This window comes from Myotis brandtii, unplaced genomic scaffold (genome assembly GCF_000412655.1).
Source record: "Myotis brandtii unplaced genomic scaffold, ASM41265v1 scaffold475, whole genome shotgun sequence".
In the NCBI taxonomy this organism is placed as follows: Eukaryota; Metazoa; Chordata; class Mammalia; order Chiroptera; family Vespertilionidae; genus Myotis; species Myotis brandtii.
Genome location: NW_005368148.1, coordinates 428,048 through 448,406, shown reverse-complemented (window position 1 = coordinate 448,406; position 20,359 = coordinate 428,048). Strand labels below are relative to the sequence as shown.

At 35.9% G+C, this 20,359-nt stretch overlaps 1 protein-coding gene across 1 annotated transcript in view; it reads right to left on the bottom strand.

The window, feature by feature from the left end:
- PCDH15 (protocadherin-related 15) overlaps positions 1-20,359 on the bottom strand; it is a 567,795-nt gene that overhangs the window by 152,346 nt on the left and 395,090 nt on the right. The window contains exons 19-20 of the mRNA XM_014547486.1: positions 11,628-11,933; positions 8,374-8,598 (exon numbers count right to left, since the gene is read on the bottom strand). Coding sequence (XP_014402972.1) covers positions 8,374-8,598; positions 11,628-11,933 — 531 coding nt within the window. The remainder of the gene's footprint in view (positions 1-8,373; positions 8,599-11,627; positions 11,934-20,359) is intronic.

The following is a 20,359-nucleotide window of genomic DNA, read 5'->3' as shown; positions in this document are numbered from 1 at the left end:
CCCCTGTTTAAAAAGTTTGAGGACCTCTGGTTTAGTGACTTGACTTAGTTGGCAGAGCTAACCTGATAAACCTGGTCCCCTGAGAGCAAGACCATTTTTTACTCTCAAGCATTTTATCCTTTATGGAGAACTGCATTTTATTATTTTTCTCAAAAGCAACGCTTATTAAATTGGCTGATTTAAATTTTGTAAACTTATTTATTTTAAAATAATCATTATGCCCTGCATTGTTTTGGGTAATTTGGGTCAAACACATTTGAGCCCGAAGCTACATCAGTTAATTACCTTACTCTCCAGGTCATCTTTTTCTCACTTGCTATTAGAAACATAAGAAGAAAATTATTCTACATAGTCTTTGATATTTTCTCTGTGACAACAATTTTCATGTACAATGTAAATGGCGAGCACCCTAATTAACTGATTATAAACACCTCTTTTCAAAGAGGTCAGGATAATTATCTATTACAATCAAGTAGAGCTTGTTTTATGTTCACCATAGAGTTGACTTCTAAGTTGTGAATATAAAGAAACCTGTAGACTCCAATAAGAAATAGGAGGTCTTGAACTATGCGTAAAACTGGAAGGAAAATCGTTTTCTCTGTTTGACATATAGTACTCACACCCTCTTCCATAAAATGAAAGAGTTCTTTTGTAAATTATGAGCTTTGGAATCTGAACAAGTAAATGAACCCAGGGAGCTGGTTCTCTACACGGAGGGCAGTGTAAGGTGTTGATCTTGAGGTGGCAGGGTCTGGAGTAAGTTGCATACACACTGTCTCTTGCTCTTTTCAAGAGTGCCAGTTACTTCTAACGAGTGAATCCTGTCTTTAAAAGGGTGGAGATCCTCTTGCATTTCTAAACTGTAACTTCTAAAGGTTGGAAAAGAAGAAGCCCAACATTGTAATTGTTCTGCACCCAAAGTCATATAAACTCAATATGCTCTTACGAAGTTTCTTCTCCTCCTTCCCCAGGAATATAAACTCAATATGCTCTTACGAAGTTTCTTCTCCTTCCCCAGGGGGGTGGGGGGAGCATCTGGAACCTTAATGTTACAAGGTACTTTTTGGATAACTGGATTCTTCAGAAAATAAAAAGAAGATATGATATTTTTCCAATTATGTCCACACAGCTGCTAACGGTGTTGAATACAGTGGCCTATTTTTTGCTGAGAAAGTATTCACTAGATTCGCCTTCTAACTGAATGCACAGTGGTCATGTTTTAATCTGGCCTCACCAACTGATTTGATGCAAACCAAAGGCTGTAATAACTGAAGACCACTGAAACATTAATGTCCCTAATTTTATGTTGCTTGCCATTGACAGGATGAAGAATCAATATAATTATTATAGCAGTACTTCTTCTTATGGTACATTGCACACATTTGGGGATAACAATCTTTTATTGTGGCTAAAATGTATAGCCAGTTGCCCATCGTTCTTGCACCATGCATTACTTCAAATGATAACATTTATTGAAATGTAATGCCATTGGGCATAATCGTTAGTTGGGTATATTTATGCTCCAGGGATATTGAAGAAAAATGTACACATGACTTGCTTCTGTACAAATGCTCTATTATGCCTCAAATTAAGGATAAGCTTCACTCTCCAAAAACAAGCCCCTTTCTGTTAGCCATTACTCCACTAGAGGGTAGCAGTGGCAAAAAGAAACATTTCCCTTTCTGTCCTTTTGTCAATTTTATCACCAAGACCCTCAATAATTTGCTTTCTGTGGTTATATTTTTGATCTGACCAATAACTAGTTTTCATGTTTCTAAAGTCTGTTCTGAATGTCATCAGGGTTCTCAACTGGAACACCACCCTGCTCTTAGAAATGTTGACTAGTAAACTTATAATTTGGCCCCATGTATCAATCACATAAAAACGCACCTGAAGGTACAGTTGGCTAGGAGGAAACATATGAGTTTTATGTACAGCATGGCTCTCAGTATCACAAATATTGATGGAAATCCTACTGGGCATTAGACAGTACTTTGGGTGTTGGGGTATTGTTACCACCAAGAAAGGCATAGTGCCTGCTGGTCCTGGGTTTAGAGTTCAGTGTGGAAAGCAAAAACTAAATGCATCATGTCAAGTGTGATGCATGTTATGAAAGAGACAGTACACGGCTATGATGAGAGTGTATAGCACTGAGTTTAATTAGCTACATTACCATAGGATACATTTCTGGTATCTGAACAACGTCCCCATCGCTCATGCATTCTGGCAGCTGAAATAGCCTTTCCAAATCAATAGCTAAATTAGAGGAGGCTGACACTGTGCAATGGTGACAAACCCAGTGATTTAACACATCATTCTATTGCTTTCTACTTCCCTCTGTTGCAATGGTAATGTGAGGGGGTGGGGTGAGGAGGTGACACATTTTTGGAATTTTTCTAAACCATGACATTATGGTAAATTGAGACAATGAGTGCATATTCTGAGCTCAGGTCTATGAACAAATTCTAACAATATCACCCCATTTTAGACTTTCTCAAAAGTGCATAATAGTTACATGCGTGTGTCTGTATGGTTCATTTTTACTGTATATCAGGAAAATGCTGAGTGTATCAAATGTATCATTTCCATTAACTTGCACAAAATATAGTTATCATTATTACTATTATTCCTGTTTTATATATAAGAAAACTGAAGCTTACAGAGATTAAATTGCTCATGGTTATCCTGCAACAAGGGATACAGCTATGATTTAATTCTGTTATATCAGATCCTAAAAGCCTCATTCTGATATGTGGACGCAAGGAGAAAGAGAAATGGCAAAGTCATCAGAAGATTATATGTAAGTTGACTTGTGTGATTTTCACTTAAAAAATGCACATAATGCACATATAACTTTTAAGATATCTCTTTCCAATAATATTTTAGATTAAAAAAATTCTTTCTACTAGTTACTATACTTTTATCTTGGCAATCTGGTGAGCTTCTAAACATTGTATAATGCTAATTTATTTCCCTGAAGATAATTGTTATAATTATTCCTAAAGCTTTCTTTGGTAAAAAGAGAGTTGTTGCAGTTATAGTTATATTTTTAAAACAGTTTATTCAATATTTAAATCTAGAAATAGTTATTTTCACTAAAACCTAATAATGTTGTGTGTTTTTTCCCTAAGTTGCATTCCTTGAAAAATGAGTCCAATCAGAAACTTTACAACCAAAAAGAATCCCATGTTCAAATACTGGAAATCACATTTTTTTTCTTGAGATTCTCAAGGTATATCAGTATATTGAAGGCTCCTATATGAATGTATACGCCAATGCAGAGAGAAATCTGTTTTCTTTTTGCATAGCCCAATGTTTCCCAAATCTATCTTGAGGAGCTAATACTCTATGAAATATATCCTCAGGGACCCGGAAGATATTGCGATATTAGAGACACAAACTAATAGTGTTTGGGATATTTTATGACTTTGGTGAATTAAAGTTTTCAGAGAATACATGGAAGATTCCAATATATCAAGCATGCTCCCCAAATGTGGTGGCCACTTCATCAGGGTGAAGATAGCAGCCAAAGGAATGGTGGGAATTGGGAAATAATGGCCATGCTTAGCAGTAACCAGTAAGGCTTATCAGCATCTATTGTCCCCATTAGAGGACATTCAATTTGGAGACTTGTGGCAGTACCAAGCCTGTCTCAGGCAGGGAAAATATGATAATCCTTGAAGGGTAAAATCTCTGGGCATAGGCATTTTTATTTGTTCCCCCTCGTTTGGTTCTTTAGAGGTAATAGGTCACATCTTAGTTGTAAAATTCTAGAATAGCAGAATATGCAGATACTTTATGAAACTATCTGACTCAGCCCGTGACATGCCCTCCCTGATGTATTCACATTCTTTAAACTTCCTGGTTAATATATTAGAAAAAAATACACTAAACAAGAATATAATAGTGAAAAATATACTAGAGGGGAACGTTTAATGACTATAGCCCCAAACAAGTATATCTCCAGGTCAACCAACTCCAAGGGAAAAAACATCGACCAACTCCAAAGGAAAAATCAACTCCAAGTTGTAAAAAAAATAATGATGACTCTGTTAAAACATACTCCCATTAGCAGATGCATTGAAATCATCTTTAATTCAATTTCCCCCTTCCAGAGGAAGGGAAGGAAATAGGCTGTAAATCTTGTAATGCCCAGAATTTCTTATGGTATTTGTTTGAGTCCTGGACTACCTCCTGGTCTCTCACAACATAACTCCTCTGACCGAATCCAAACTAGAACACTACCAATACCGTCACCATGGAGCAACAGCAGCACATCAATGCCTGTTGGGCATCCAGGGTTTGGCAAATGATACCTTGATGCTGGACACTGAGTTTCTATAGAAAAGCTAGAAAAGCCTATTTTCTATATGTTTGGGGGCATAGAAACATTTATTTTTCACCTGGAGGAGGAAACCCCTTTGAAAGATGAAAATGCTAATGTCATCTTCCAAGATACATGGTATTTCCAGCAACCTTGGCCCTAATGGATAGTCGTTCATTTCTGATCCTTCCACCTATTCCTGCCCCTCCTATACCTGCTCCTACTAACCCACTCTCCCTCACTCTCCTACTCCTGTGGAGCCATGCTATCTAAAATGACCATCAGCAAAATGACTGAAATCATCTTTTTATCTTGGACAAGTCTTTCACAGCCCTTTCAATGCTGCTAAGTATTGTATATCCATTAATATATTTCAACTGTCGTGTCCTGTATTCAGCTTTTGGCTTTCCATAGAGAACAGAGCTTTTCTTTCTGTGTATTTTCTGTTGTATATTAGAATTCAGTGTGTAAGGTAAAAATTTTCTCTGAATTTTATGTTTTAAATTGTTTAGAATGTTATTTTTATTTTCCAGAGATTCATCCATATCATCTAATTGTCTATCAATAAATGTGCAATGAAATAGGCCTTGTTTTATCAATGTTCTACAAAAATTTTGCAATAAAAATCCGTATTATTATTTTTGATCATAATTGGTTTTGTTTTGGGTCCTTAAAATGTGTGACCAAGAGAGCTCTTTGCAGGTGTCTGTCATATAATTATATTTTCTTATTAGTGTAGAATAGTGGTTCTCAACCTTCCTAATGCCGCGACCCTTTAATACAGTTCCTCATGTTGTGGTGACTCCCAACCATAAAATTATTTTTGTTGCTACGTCATAACTGTAATTTTGCTACTGTTATGAATCATAATGTAAATATCTGATATGCAGGATGTATTTAGGCGACCCTGTGAAAGGGTTGTTCGACCCCCAAAGGGGTCGCGACCCACAGGTTGAGAACCGTTGGTGTAGAAATATTTTTCCTTCTGAATATTACTTTAATTTCCCTATTCTCACTCCAGTTTTAAATAAATTTGATGGACTAGTTATAAACACTAGATATTTCTTTTTTTACAAAAGAAATTATATTTCTGTTCATTTTCAGAGAGAGATCTTCAAGATGCTTTCCCTGTGGTGACTGTTTTCAGTAGAAATATCTCTTAGCAAATACCATGCAATTATGTTATCAGCAAAGCAGCTTGTCAGTACTGCAAGTAAACAAACCAATAGCAGGAAATTTGCAAGCTTAGAAAAGATCTACATATGTGGAGAGATGAGAATTCTATTCCATTTTCTTTTCAAAACAAACAAGTCTGATAGTAGACAAGAGACTTTAAAAGTTCTCTTTCACCCTGAGTGATAAGGAGAAAAGAAAGCAAGTGTCAGTCTGTCTTTGGGAAAATATTCTGCAAATATTTTATGCTTATATCACTTGAAAAAGAAAAAAAAATGGCATTGAACATATCTAGAATTAAATCTTGAATAAGATTTGCTTTAAATGTACAGTAAATCAGAAATAAATGTGTATAGGTCAAGAAGACTTAACCAATACATTGGTTTTACTTCTCTAAGTAAGGTAAATGATAAGAAACATTGAGTGACACCCCTCTATTGCAATAAAGGGCGCTCAAGCAACAGGCAATGAAATTTAAGTCTTGAGCTCAGATAAAGAATGAGGCTTATTTAGAACAAGCTTGCTTATTTACTTTATATGTTTTGATTCAATTTGACTCCAATGAATTCTAGAAAAAAAAAGTCCAAGACAAAGAGAGAAAAAAATTCAAGCAGCCATGTCAGAGTCTATAAAGGTTATAATTTTCTGAAACCCACCACATTCATCCTGGAGAGACGGCTACACTATTTGTGTATCCCTTTTTGGATCTGGGAAGAATAGAGGGAAGGTCATTAGAAACAAGCCTTTTCTTCCCTTATTGTCCAAAATTGTCCGACAAGGACCTTTTTATTCTATTTTAAATGTTTTTAATGCTAAATTCCACCGAGCCACATGGGTAGACAAGAGAAGACCAGGGTAAGATGGTTTAAAAATTCCACCTGCTCTGGAAGCCATTTTGCTCTAGTTAGTTTATGCAGGTCAAACTTATCTTAGTCTTTTTCATTTCTTTGCCTATCCAACATCTTCCTAACCACTAATAGTATCATGTTCCCAATATGTTCTTGGAAAATGATTTCTAAATTTTTAAGTGTCATACCACAATAGTGTGGCAACATAATATTTCAAAATATGAATTGAAGTCCCTCAGGTCATCGGTGGTTTTGTGCTGTCCCTTGAACCTCCCCCAGGCTACCAGAGCATTGTTTCAGGGGAGGAGGGATACACAAACAGAAAAGGAGGTGACTAAGAAAAGATTTTGATAGTTCAAATACTGATTCCCAAAGAGAACTTAATGCTGAATAAAATATTAACTCCCTGAAATAGATACATATCCCATTATCTGAAATAGATAAATTTCTTAGGATAGAGAGACCCACTATGGATATAGGTACAGAGTCATTGTGGATCCCTGAGAAAAAAAGGAACTCAGACCCTAATAGAACTCTCCAGACAGCTCGAAGGCATCTGAGAATGGAAGGGACTCATGCTCCCCTCTCCAGGGTAGTTTAAAGGAGACAGCAGGACTTGATGGAAGAAATAGCCTCAGGTGGGTACTGGCAGATAAACCTCAGTCAGAAAAGGCAGTGGAATACTCCCTGTGTCCCACTCTGATTGCAGGATTATCACAAATAAAACCAAACCAACACACAAAAAACCAGACCCAAAGACCTTGCAGTCAAGTATTAAAGCATTTACCTACATGATAGTTATTCTAATTATAGATTGGTTAAGTCTTTAACAATCTTCTATGTTCTCACATTGGTATTTTCTAACAAAACCAATAGGATTTTTAGTTATTTATTAGTTAACCATCAAATAAAAACTCAAGGAAAGCCATGCGTTTTTAATTCCATCATTTACACTATGAAAATGAGCACTGTGGAAAAGTTGCCTATTACCTTGTGTACCTTATAACCTTGTGTACAGAGTCCTTGACTGAAAGCACCTTTCAAGACCTGAAGTCATCCCCAGAACCTGACTTTCTTTTATTCTCAACCAGTGGGTCGCGACCATCAGAAAACACATATAGCATATCAGATATTTACATTACGATTCATATCAGTAGCAAAATTACAGTTATAAAGTAGCAAAGAAAATAATTTTATGGTTGGGGGTCACTACAACATGAGGAACTGTATTAAAGGGTTGCGGCATTAGGAAGGTTGAGAACCACTCAGGCAGAAATGCAACAATAGAAATGCATTTGCATTGCTTTCCCCATAGCGAAGGTGCTCCTTTGGGAAAGAGCAGAGAAATATGAAAGTTTAGTTCGTAGCTCAGGTGACCTTTCTATCCACTTGAGAACTGTCACTGGAAATCCAAAAAGGTTGAAGACACCATGCTTTTTCAGGCAATCATTTGGCACAGGGTATTACAATGAATGAGAAAGCAAACTCAGAGAGGTCAAGAAAGTCCCGTAAATCATAGAACTTGAAATAGTTGAACCAGAACTTAATTCCAATTTGATCTTGATCCCAAAGCTTATTTTATTCCAGAATCTTGGGTTCTAAACTAAAGCAAACTAATTAGTTCTGGAGGCTTAGTACACTTAATCATTCAGAGTCATCTTATTAAAGATTTTATTTTTAAAACTGAAGGATTTGGATAAAGTTATTATCTCTACTGCTGTGAAATTTGCACTAAAGTGTAGGCTGGCGAAATTATGGCTTGATTGAAGTCACAGAGCTAACAGCAGACTAAGGCAGCCACATGTTTGAATTAATTTTTTAGTGTTTCCTTCGAATTTACCTCTTAAACAATATAGTTGTTTCTCAAGTCTTCATAAATATTTATCAATTAAAAAATCTATGTTCTGGGTCTGGTACCACTATGTTATTATGAATTGTTGCACTAAATAGTAGACTTATTGTATAAAAAACAGAAGCTACACGTAGAGAGTGCAAAGTAGGCAACCAGAAGCCACCTGTATTCCTTACCTTTACTATCACTGTGACGGTAGCAATCCCAGGTGGCATTGTGCCGTAAATATCAAAGGCCTCCACTAGGAAAGTGATGCTTGCTTCCTGGTCTGGAAATGACTCATAGTCCAAACTCCTTAAAAGGGAAAGTTCTCCTGTAAATGGGTGCATTGCAAAAAGGTGCTTCACTTCTGGGCTTCTTATCCGATAAGACACATTTGCTCCAAGGTCAACATCCGTGGCCTGTAACAAGAAGAATGGTTATATCAGTGGCAGTGCCAGCCTAGAAAAATGAAAGACTGATGAAGTCATGTGTCAGTGCTTAGGGCAGCATAAGTTTATAGCTGACCAAAAGTCATGTTTCAGAGAAAAGCACGTTTGTTAAGTAATTTACCAGAAAGAGGGAGGAGGAGAGAAAGAGAGAGAAATAGAGACAGAGACATGAGATTTTTGTCCTTGTGGATTTTATTACTAAATGTATTTTACCTGAAAAAAAATCACTATTAAAAGAACCATACCACAGTAAAGAAATAAGTATTGTCACAGATTATTATTTCTTGCTGACCATATAACCTTGAAAAGGAATATTTTAAATAAAAATAAATGTATTGAGCCTTAACCAGTGTGGCGCAGTGGTTGGAGTGTTGGCCCACGGACTGAGGGGTCACAGGTTCTATTCCTGGTCAAGGACATGTGACTGGGTTGCAGGTTTGATCCCTGCCCTAGTCAGAGCACTTGCAGGAGACAACCATTCAATGTGTCTCTCTAACACCCATGTCTGTCTGTCTGTCTGTCTGTCTGTCTCTCTCTCTCTCTCTCTCTCTCTTTCTCTCTCTCTCTTTCTCTCTCTCTCTCTCCCACACACACACATACTCTCTCTCCCCTGTCTTTCTCCCTTCCATTTTCTCTGAAAATCAATGGAAAAAATATCCTTGCATGAGGATTAACCAAATAAATAAATAAATAAATTTATTGAGTGATTTCTATAAACACAATGGATTTTTAAAACACTAAAAGAAAACTGATAAATATAATAATTTCATTTCATCTCATCAGTATCCTATAATACATTTCTAGAGATCACTTGATTATAACTCCCTTCATTTAACTAATATTTATTGAGTTGTTATTATGTGCAAGTTACTATAGAGATGTACAAGATGAATCAAGGCAGTTTCTGCCCTCCAGGTTACTGTACAAAGAATTAAGACACAAATACCAAAATCGAAGGAAAAAAGTGATATGTCACTTAAAGGTGTTCAGAATTGGGAGTGATATCTTCTAGCTGAAAGGATGGTTTTTATGCAGGATTTGTAGGATGATTATTCTACTCAGCAGTACAGGTTTGCAAAGGCCACTCTGGTAGGGGACATGGAATGGAGCAAAAATGGCACTGGGAAGATGAGGGTTGGTTAGGCTCTGCATGTAGTAATGCAAAACCTCTTATGTGAACTTACAGTCTTGGCTCCCTTTAATCTGTTATGGACATAACAATGAGAAAGATTTTATTATTTCCCTGCCTAAAATCCTTCTTGCTTTCCATTCCATTTTGGATCATCTCCCAACTCCTTAACATGGTGAGATGGACATACACATTTTCCAGCCATTTATCCCCTAATTCACTTCTCTCCTCCAGGATCCTGAGCAGATTATTCCCACTGCCTTGAATAGCCATTCTTCTTCTTTGCTTAAATAAATCTCACTCTTCAGTTTGCCATTTAGAAAGCAACTTTCTCCAGGAAACATTCTCTTTAACCTAAAGATTAGGTTACGATCTGTGATCTCCTAACCCCCTCACTTTGAGGACCTCTATTTTAATGAGCAGTCTACTTGTCTACTTGCTACATGAGACCAAAAACTCAATGTACGCAGATAATCGTCTGGTTCATGTTTGAATCCTCAAAGTCTAACAGAGGAGTGGATATAAAATAAATGTCGAAATTATACTTCTTGAATGAATGAATGAATGAATGAGATTAATAGAAGAATACAGGAAGAAATAATGGCCCTCTCCGTGACCAGCATATGTCTCTTGTCAGTTATTAATGTTTATTGTCTAAATATTTATTTAGTTGAATTATGAAAGAAATACAAGTTATTTAAATCCATGCCAACAAAATTCATGTGTATTGCAGTCAAGGAAGGTCTATTTTTTTCCCCAAAACATACTTCATATACCACCTGTGTCAGTATTAAATGGGTAGTTTCCTAAAATGCAGATTTCTGAGCGAATTTAACCTACTGAATCAGAATGTCCAGAGTTTCTGGTAATGGTGCAGTTGAGAAATGAAAAGGGAGGCTTGGAGATGGAGACACTATTAAATAGGAGAGTTAAGACTTGTGGAAGAATGTCAGTTGTTTCCTGAAAATAAAATTAAAAATTACAAAATAATAAGTATAGCAATATCCTATGTCTGCAAAATATAGATAACTCTTTACATATGTATATATGTATATACATATATGCATTTATGCAAAAAATACATGCATATTTATTTTTACATATATATCTTTGATACTTGTGTGAGCACAAAGATAAATGTGACAGAATAAACATAAATATGAATACGGAGTACTTTGGAGGTACAAGGTGGGAGATTATTGACTTTTTATAGACTACTGTATTGTTCATCATTACAATAAATATATAACATTAATTTTTTAATTAAAAAAATCTATTTAGATTTTTTTATTTAATTTCTTACAAAGGCACATTTTCTCCCCTTATTTTTTGTTGTATCCCTACGAGTTGTTAGATTTTTTAAAAAATGTAGTGCTTGAGAGAGACTTATAATAAAACTAGAGGCCTGTTGCATGAAGAGATTTGTGCAATAGGCCTTCCTTTCCCCTGGCTGCTGGCACCGGTTTGCCTCTGGCACCTGGGGCCCAGGCCTTCGCTCTTGTTGAGTTCTGGCTGGAACCGGCCCCAGAAACGTCAGGCCTAGCTGCTCCACCGGCCCCAGGCCATCAGGCTTCGCTCCACAACTTGGATCCTACATATGCAAATTAACTGCCATTTTTGTTTGCGGTTAATTTGCATATCGTGCTGATTGGCCAATGGGAGGTGTAGTGAAGGTATGGTCAATTACCATGTTTATATATTATTAGATAGGATGTAGTCATTGTTTATCTGACATTAAAATTTTTAAAAATAAAATAAAAAATTTAACTGGATGTGTTATTTTTTGATTTGCTAAATCTGTCAACCCTACCCTAATAGCTAATCCTATAATGTGGAACTTATGAAATGAATGCTCCTCCCACACACCTACCTCTACTTGAAGGAAGGTGGTCCCAGCTGGCAGATTCTCTTCAACAACAACAGTATATGTTGAATTGGTGAACACAGGACTGTTATCATCAATATCCAACACCTTGATGGCCAGTGTTAGAGTTGAATGACGAGGGTGTACTGCTCCATCGGTTGCCACAACAAGAAGTTCATAGTAGTCCCTGACTTCCCTGTTAAGCTTCACTGTTGTGTAAATGCTCCCATTGGATGTGATACGAAAAAGATGATTGAAGTTACCCAAACTGTAGTACACTTGGCCATTTATTCCAGCATCAGGGTCAGTTGCCTAATTGAAATAAAAAACAAAGAAATTCAGATAGCATATTTTGTTAAGCTTTTTTCACATTGCATTTTGTTATGTTTTCCTGCTAGAAGAGAATAGTTAATGGATCATGAAATATTTCTAACCGAATATTCTTTTTTTCTAGGGAGAATATTAAAAAGATAATGAGAATGTAATGCAAGAGTCTAGAACATGAAAAGAAATATAATATAGTTTAATTGAGAGTCTTAATTCAGAATGAGCATAACTTAAAAATTAATGTCATTCACAATGGGGGGATGAGGTCATATATGTAATATCTTAATCAATAAAGAAATTAAAGATTGAAAAAAATAACAATATTATTTCAGAAAATTCTCACTACAAAAATAGTGAATTTTCCTCTATCATTTCTTTAATACATTTTGAATTCTAAAATAAGAAAATCACATTTAGTTCATAATTGCTTTACATAAGCTACTAAATGACAACTTAAATTCTATAGTTTTAAGAGTACTTTATATACTTATTTTCATCTGTATATGAAATTTCACATAAATATACACAAATATATATTACCTCATTTAATCCTCACAATGTTCTTATTGATAAATATAATTGGCCCCAATTCACAAATGAGAAAACTGTGTTTATGGAATTTAATTATCTTGCTTAGCATTACACAAGAAATAAATATCTCAGTGTCCCATGTTTAGTACAATGCCTCACATATAAAACTCCCTAAATATTTGTGAAATTAGTATTTGAATAAATAAACGTATGAAAATGAGATATAAAACTAAATCTGCTTCAAAATCCAAATGAGAGTAAAAGTATAGTGACTATCAAGAACCTACAAAGGGTTTTTCTTTAATATTTCGATGCAATCTCCAAATGATAATTGAGAATTGTTGATGTTATAATAACATATTAACTGAAAATTCCAAGTCATATAGAATCCCTTCATATCAAATAAAATGTGGAAATTTTGAAGGAATATAAATTATGACCTCTCACTATCAAATACTGTGTCATTTGTGTTAAATAGTTCTACATTATTTTTCTTCAGAGAAATTGAAGGAAATCTTAGAAGCCATACAATCCTATCTAATAAAAGAATAATATGCAAATTAACCATCACTCCATGACAAAGATGGCAGTGCCCATAGCGGCTGGGCAGGACGCTGGTGGTGTCACCCCGGCAATGTGAGCCCAGCAGGCAAGGGGAGCTGCAGGCAGCACCCAGCAGGACCTGCTGGGCGGTAGTGGCAACAACCCGCAAGCAGCACCCAGCAGGGCCTGCTGGGCAGTCACCACAGCAACCTGCAAGCAGGCAAGGGGGGCCCACAGGCAGCACCCAGCAGGGCCTGTTGGGCGGTGGCAGCAGCGACCCGTGAGCAGGCAAGCGGGGCCAGCAGGCAGCACCCAACAGGGCCTGCTGGGCTGTAGTGGCAGCAACCTGCAAGCAGCACCCAGCAGGGCCTGCTGGGCGGCAGTGGCAGAAACCTGCAAGCAGCACCCAGCAGGGTCTGCTTGCCCATCCCCATGGTGTGGAGCAGGCAGGCCCCTCAGAGAGCAGAGAACCATGGAGAGTGGGCCCAAGCCATCAGAAGCACATCATCTGAGGGCTCCCAAATTGGAGAGGGTGCAGGTCCGGCTGAGGGACCTCCCTGCTCGCCCTCCCCCCTGCACGCATTTCGTGCACCGGCCTCTAGTGTTATATAGTTGTGCCTCAAACTGTTGCTAAGGAAAATAAGACACGTGGCTGCATTATGAGCCAGGGACACAATAATCACTTAATATCCACAATACCCCTCCTCCCTCAAAGAAACCTCCTACAAAACTTTATTTTTTTCTCTAAAATCACTGCTTAAGAAACTAGAAAAATATAACCTAGTGATATAAATAGGTCTTATTTCATAATACCAATACTCTTGAAAATTTCAGTGACTTTTACTGTATGTGGGAATTCTTGATTACCAAATCAATCACTTATGTAATCAATAATTTAAATGATTCTTGTTCAAGTTATGGTTTTATTCAGCCACACATCAGAAGATTTGTTATGACAGAATGATTTAATTTGAATAGCATGCTATGTATGTGTGTGTTGGGGGAGTGTTGTGTATGCATTGTCCTATATACTGTATGTCCAGCTGCTTAATTTATATCTCCAATAAAGATACCTCAAATATGTCTGTATTATTTTTTATCACTCTCATTCCAAATTTAGCAGCTTCTACAAGTCTATTATCTTATAGTTCTGTAGATCTGAAGTTCAACATGGGTCTCACCACTCAAGGTATAGGTAGGGCTATGCTTCTTTCTGGAGGCTTTAGAGAAAAATCACCTTCGTTGCTCACTCAAGTTGTTGATATAATGTAGGTCCTTGGGATTGTCAGATTGATATCCCCACGTCTATTTTGGTTGCCATGTAGGACATCCCCAGCTTCCAGAGGCCACCCCTTGTCCTTGGCTCATGGCACATTCCCTCCATCTTCAAAACCAACAATGGTGAGTCAAGTCCCTCTCACACTTTTTGAATCTCTCCTCTTTCTTCTTTCATTCCATCTCATACAATGTATGAAGCTCAGCTACAGGCTGTGAGATGGATGGTGTATTAAATAACAAGGTCCAAGCTATAATGGCATTTACAGAAAAATCCCTATCTATCCATAATATGCTTCTACCGGTGTAAAATATCTCAAGCCTAATCATACTGGGCCCAGCCACCATCCATTGTGGCTTAGATTGCTAAATTACTTCTTAATTATTTTCTTTCCATTATTTCTCTTCAGATATTTTTTTTATAAAAGATAAAAGTAATGACACCAGTTCTCTGCTTAACTTCCTTCAATGATTTCCATTGCCTTGGGAAATATTTAAACCTTTAACATAGCCAGGAGGTTCCCCATTACATGCTGATTTCACCATGTTCTAGAACATTGCAAACCTCTCTAACCTCAAAACTTCTCCAGAAGCCCGTGCCTGGAGGCGTGTGCTATTATTCACCAGGCTAACACCCACTCGTCTTTCAAGTGTCAATCTAACATCACTTCCTCAAAGCAGTTCTTTCTGACTTCTGAAGTAGAAATTAGAACCTCCTGTTACACATGTCAGTAGCTTTATATGCCTGTCATCTATGCCACTTTTATTTATCAGTGTGATTAGTTGTTTAATATTTGTCAACCTTTTCACAATGTAAGCCATTAAGGTATGGTCTGGGATATTTGCTTTTCTTTTTTTCACTAAATGCTCAGTGCCTACTATAGTTTCTGACACAGAGTAGGCATACATTCAATATTTAAGTGCACAAATGAATTATACATATTAGCATATAAATGAATGTATTAACACTGCTATCGAACACTTAAAATTATTTTATTCATTATATACCTGCTGTTTGGTTTTATTTTAGTTTACATTTCTTGCTTTATCATTCTGTGTGATTTTAATCAAGAATTTCAGAGCAAACACTGGAATTATTAGAATTGCACCTGGGACTCTGATAATCTTAGCATTACTACTGATTACTGGTCTAAATTGAAAAATAGCATTATTAAACATAGTGATATTTTGTCATGATCAAAACAAGGGTGTAATCAAAACAAGGAAATATCTGTGTATTTTCAATATTTTATAGAATGACAACTAGGGACTATGCAGGTTAAGATGGTGAATGCTCAAATACATAAAGTTTAGAAATTAAGAATAAAGGGAATTTAAAATGTCTCCTTACTTCAGAACTTCTCAAGTGCCATCAATATTTTAATGAACAAGGCAGTGTTCTCAAGGGGAATACCATATGCACCAGATTTAGAAATTCTAGGTATAGAAATATAGCCTCCTTTCAACATGTTGATCAACCTACAGGAAGAAACCCAAATCTAAACTTTTATATATGATTTAATTCCAACCTACACTTTCAGCATTTCATACTATTTACTCTGCTGTATAAACTCTCTGCCTCTGCTCAAGTCTAATCAGTTTTCCACATTTCCCTAGGACTCAGCATATACTTCTTGACATTTTTTTTTCAGACCTCGCTATGATGATTCCTTACTCACCTATGAAATTCTAATCATGCATCCATTCTTCAAATCCCAATTTCACTTCTTCTAGAAAAATTTCTAGCAATTAGAGATCATTTTATTAATCAGAATTGTACACTTGACAAATGCTTTCTTGTATTTGTTTTAGTCTACCATATGTCTTTTTAGAATAACATTTCAAAACTTTTCATATATTAAAATTATCAAAGATATAGGTATCTCTAATTTACAATGGGGTGATTTGTTGAGATAAAATATCCAAACACATATTTAAAAGATGGATTGGAAATAAATGTTAGATGGGGCATCCTCATCAATAGGGTTTCATAATTTTAAGTCAGCTGAAATGGCATAACATGTTCAAAGTCAAGTGCACTAACACACAACTACACACGTACATTTTGATCTGATTTCCCACAACTTAATTCACTGAATGCCACGTGTCCACAAATAGAACTATATTTAGTCCTCATGGAATAAATAACAGTAATATTTTGTTGAAAAATACTCTAAAATTTCAAGGAAATGCAGACATACATCTAGAAGAGACAATGAAACCAGAATGTTTGCGAAAAGCAGGGCCATTCCTTCCTTTTCTCTTAATTAAGGAGCATAAACAGGGTCATGCAAGTTAGGTGACATGAACCGGCTAAGTAAGCTAATTTCATTTCTTTCCTATTACAGATGAGTATGTATATATTAGGCAAGATAATCAAACATAAAATCCCTTATCATCAGCAGTACTGTCAAGAAGTTTGCATTGATGTTTAGTATCTAGCCAAGGAGCTCAGTGTGTGAAACCATTCATCTTCCTAGAAATCAATTAAAAGTTAATTAAGACTGTTAATAAGAAAAATCACACATCTCTTCCTCCCTTGTACTACATCAAAGCAATAAACAGTAATAGCTTCAACTTTATAATCATCTGTCCATGGTTAACACATTTTGTAATATACACCTTACTGTGGGGCCTGATTTGCAGCTACTTATCTGTGAATGCATTTTGCTGGAAACTGGTTGCTAGTCTGTAGTCAAATAAAGACCCACTGGACAAAGCTGAATATTTGCTTTAAAAAGCTTCTGGAAAACCTTAATCATTAAAATCAAAGTTAGAGTATATTAGAGACAACTAAATAATTACTTAAGAAAAAGTCAGATCATGTACCAGGGCATTTATTGAACATGATTTAGTGACTATGTGTTGAACACCATTTTTTTCTCAAAATTTTCCCATCTTTTATTTTTTATTTTTAATGATTTTTATTTATTTCCATCAGAGTTTAAATTTAGAGCATGCTTTTATACCATATCATTTAAAAGGGAAATATTTTTCTTATACATTTTATTCATCCCTATTTTTCTTCATTTTTTTCCCCAATGGGTCTTTATTATACACTCTTTCCCATCAATAAAAGTGGAAGCCTATTACTGGTATGCCTATAGGGGGCTATGAATTCTATAGAGACCTACACATTGCCTGCATGGGTAGAATGTATTGGGATAAAACCTCAAATCTGTATCTCCTTTATCAAGAAGTCTCTGGGTAGATTACTTGGACCTTTTATCAATGATTAATTCCAATTTAAAATATGTTGTATATACCCATTCAGATTGTTTAGATATAAATCATCTCTGTTTATTCTCACAACAATCAGGTACACACAAAGTACTCTGAGAACAAAAAGAAAATACAGCTATTAGAAAAGGTGTGAACTACCAGATAGCGCCTATTAGCCCAGAGTGAAGCTGAGAAGGAGCTTAACTGTACTTGTTGCTTGTACTGTTTATAGAAATTTGAGAGGCTGCACATTCTTTTCTCCCCTTGAAGCGGAAACCATGAAAGTTATTGAGCAGAAAGGTCAGAAGGAGAAGTTGGGCAATGCATTGTTAATGACATTACGAATGGAAATACTTTTTCCTTCATCTAACAACTTGAAAAAGGTATAAAATAGTTGTCTTTATTTCTTTACAGAGGCTGAGCTATTTCAAGGGCTGTGATTATCAGTGTGAAAGAGGTTAAGCATCTTAGTATTGCAAGATGCTGGTAAATTTTTTTCTCTCACCACGCAAATGCCTCAAATTCATTTTTTAACAATGGCAAATAGAATTACAGGTTAGATGGTAGTAAGTGTACTTGAGATCAACTCACTAAAAACATAACCAGACTGAATAGTTTTTCATCATATTTAATCCATAGGCATCTAGAACCTTACCTAATAGACAAACATGTAAATTGACCATCCCTCCGCTAGGCTCACCAGCCAATCAGGAGAGTATGCAAATTAACCCAACAAAGATGGCGGTTAATTTGCATATGTAGGCTCGAAGCAGCAGAGTGAAGCCTTGAAGGCTCTGGCCAGAGCAGCGAAGGCCTGGGTCCTGGGTGCTGGAGGAAACTAGTGCCGGCAGCCAGGGGAAGGGAAGGCCTACTGCACGAATCTCTTCGTGCAACGGGCCTCTAGTATATACATAAACTAGCTCCAGGTTAAAAGCCCAGATCTTTCCCTTACTAACTTTACTGCCTTTGGTGAATCAATAACTCTAAGCTTCCATCTTTCATTTCATCTGTAAAATGTTGATGCTAATGAGTATTTATTTCACTACCCCAATGACAATTGAACACACTTAGCATGCCTGGTCATTTGAAATAATCAGTATTAAAATATATATGTTTATTGTTTTTAAGGTTTTCAATATCGACTTAGAAACTGTTTTAAAAGCTCCATTCTGTCATAAACTTATTTAAAAAAAATTTTTTGATAGAACAAATCAACCTATTTTTGTTTGGCATATTTATACATTTCATTTTTCTTATGATCATGTTTAACCTGGCATACTAAATCTATTAGTTTCTATTAACTTTGTTGTTGTCAAGCTTTCCTGAGAATTTTGGTTTCTGTGTTTATTAGATAATTCATTTATGAAAGATCATCAAACCTGTGCACAGTGCTTGTAGTGTAACAAGTACACATACAGAAAAATTTACATGATCAGAGAACACATAACAAAAAGGAAATGTCACTTTAGTTACTATCTATATATATAAAAGGCTAAGTGACCGACATCCATCCATCTGACCGTCCAACTGACCGACCAGCAGGTACATATGACACACACTGGAAAGTTAAAAATAAACGTTGACTCACACATGTGTGATACATATAAAGTTCTCACTGGCGCCAATCACACGTGTGTGTTTTGATCTGTTATTGTCAATCATGAATTTGGTTGTTCTTGTTGACATTCTGAAGCTGAAAGAAAGTGGCGTTGTCAACATAATAAGTCTGAAGACCAACTATTGGACAATGTACCTCTGAAGCTGACAGAAGCCAGCGTGATATCATGTTTTTGTTGTTTTTATATCATTTTTTGTTGTTTTTATGTCATGTCTTTGTTGTTGTTAAATCATGTTGTTATTGTTTATTAATCAATTTATATATTATTTTCATATACATTTTACTAATTTTCTTTCATCTCTGACACTTCTATTATAGAGAAAGGGTGAATAGCAATATTAAAATATTTCTTCTAATTAATTTCCCTTCATTGTGCATGAATCTGTGCACCGGGCCACTAGTAAGAAATAATGATGAATATTTAAGGCCACTAATACATATATTAAGATAGTATTAGACACATGATAGAGATTTTATGGATATTGCCATACTAAGAAATGTTTCCAATGTCTGGCCTAAAAACATCAGTTACATTTTTGGAAAAAAAAAGTATTCCATTTGAAAGTCAAAGAGAAGAGATGATAACTTCCAGTTATGTTTAAAGTCATTTCATCAGGGATTAGGAAGAAAATGTGAGTGACCATGACCTGATTATAAATTGTGAGGCTCTTAAAATAATTGTAGTGAGAGATGAAAGGGGTATGAGAGTGATTTCACACTAAACATTTCCTTACTTGTCATAATGACAGCAAGCCATCCTTCCAAATCAAAAAGGATAAATTCTAGGCAAAGAAATCTGTACATAGTATTTTCCCATAAAAAAATGTTTGACAGCTTCCCATATTTTCTTCAAAGCTATGTCTTTTTCTAGTGTTTTTGAAGTCTTTGCACTCTAGGATTCAGCAAACCTCAAGTAAACTGTACCTAAGGGCTTAGGTATTTCTGGGGGATGCCTTCCCTGGCTCCCCCAAGTCAAGACAAATGTCCATCCACTGAGACTCCATCATTCTGTATTTACTGAGATCATTACAATCATAATGCAATGGCCTGTTTACCTGCTTGTCATCTACACTGTATTTCACACAATTGGAGAACAATACATATACACTGCTCATAGCTGATTTTAATGTCTATTCTTCATAGGTGTACAATGAATGTTTTCCAAGTTAATGTTCAAATAAAGATTTTCTTTTATCAAGTAGTAGGTGCCTTATTGACTGTT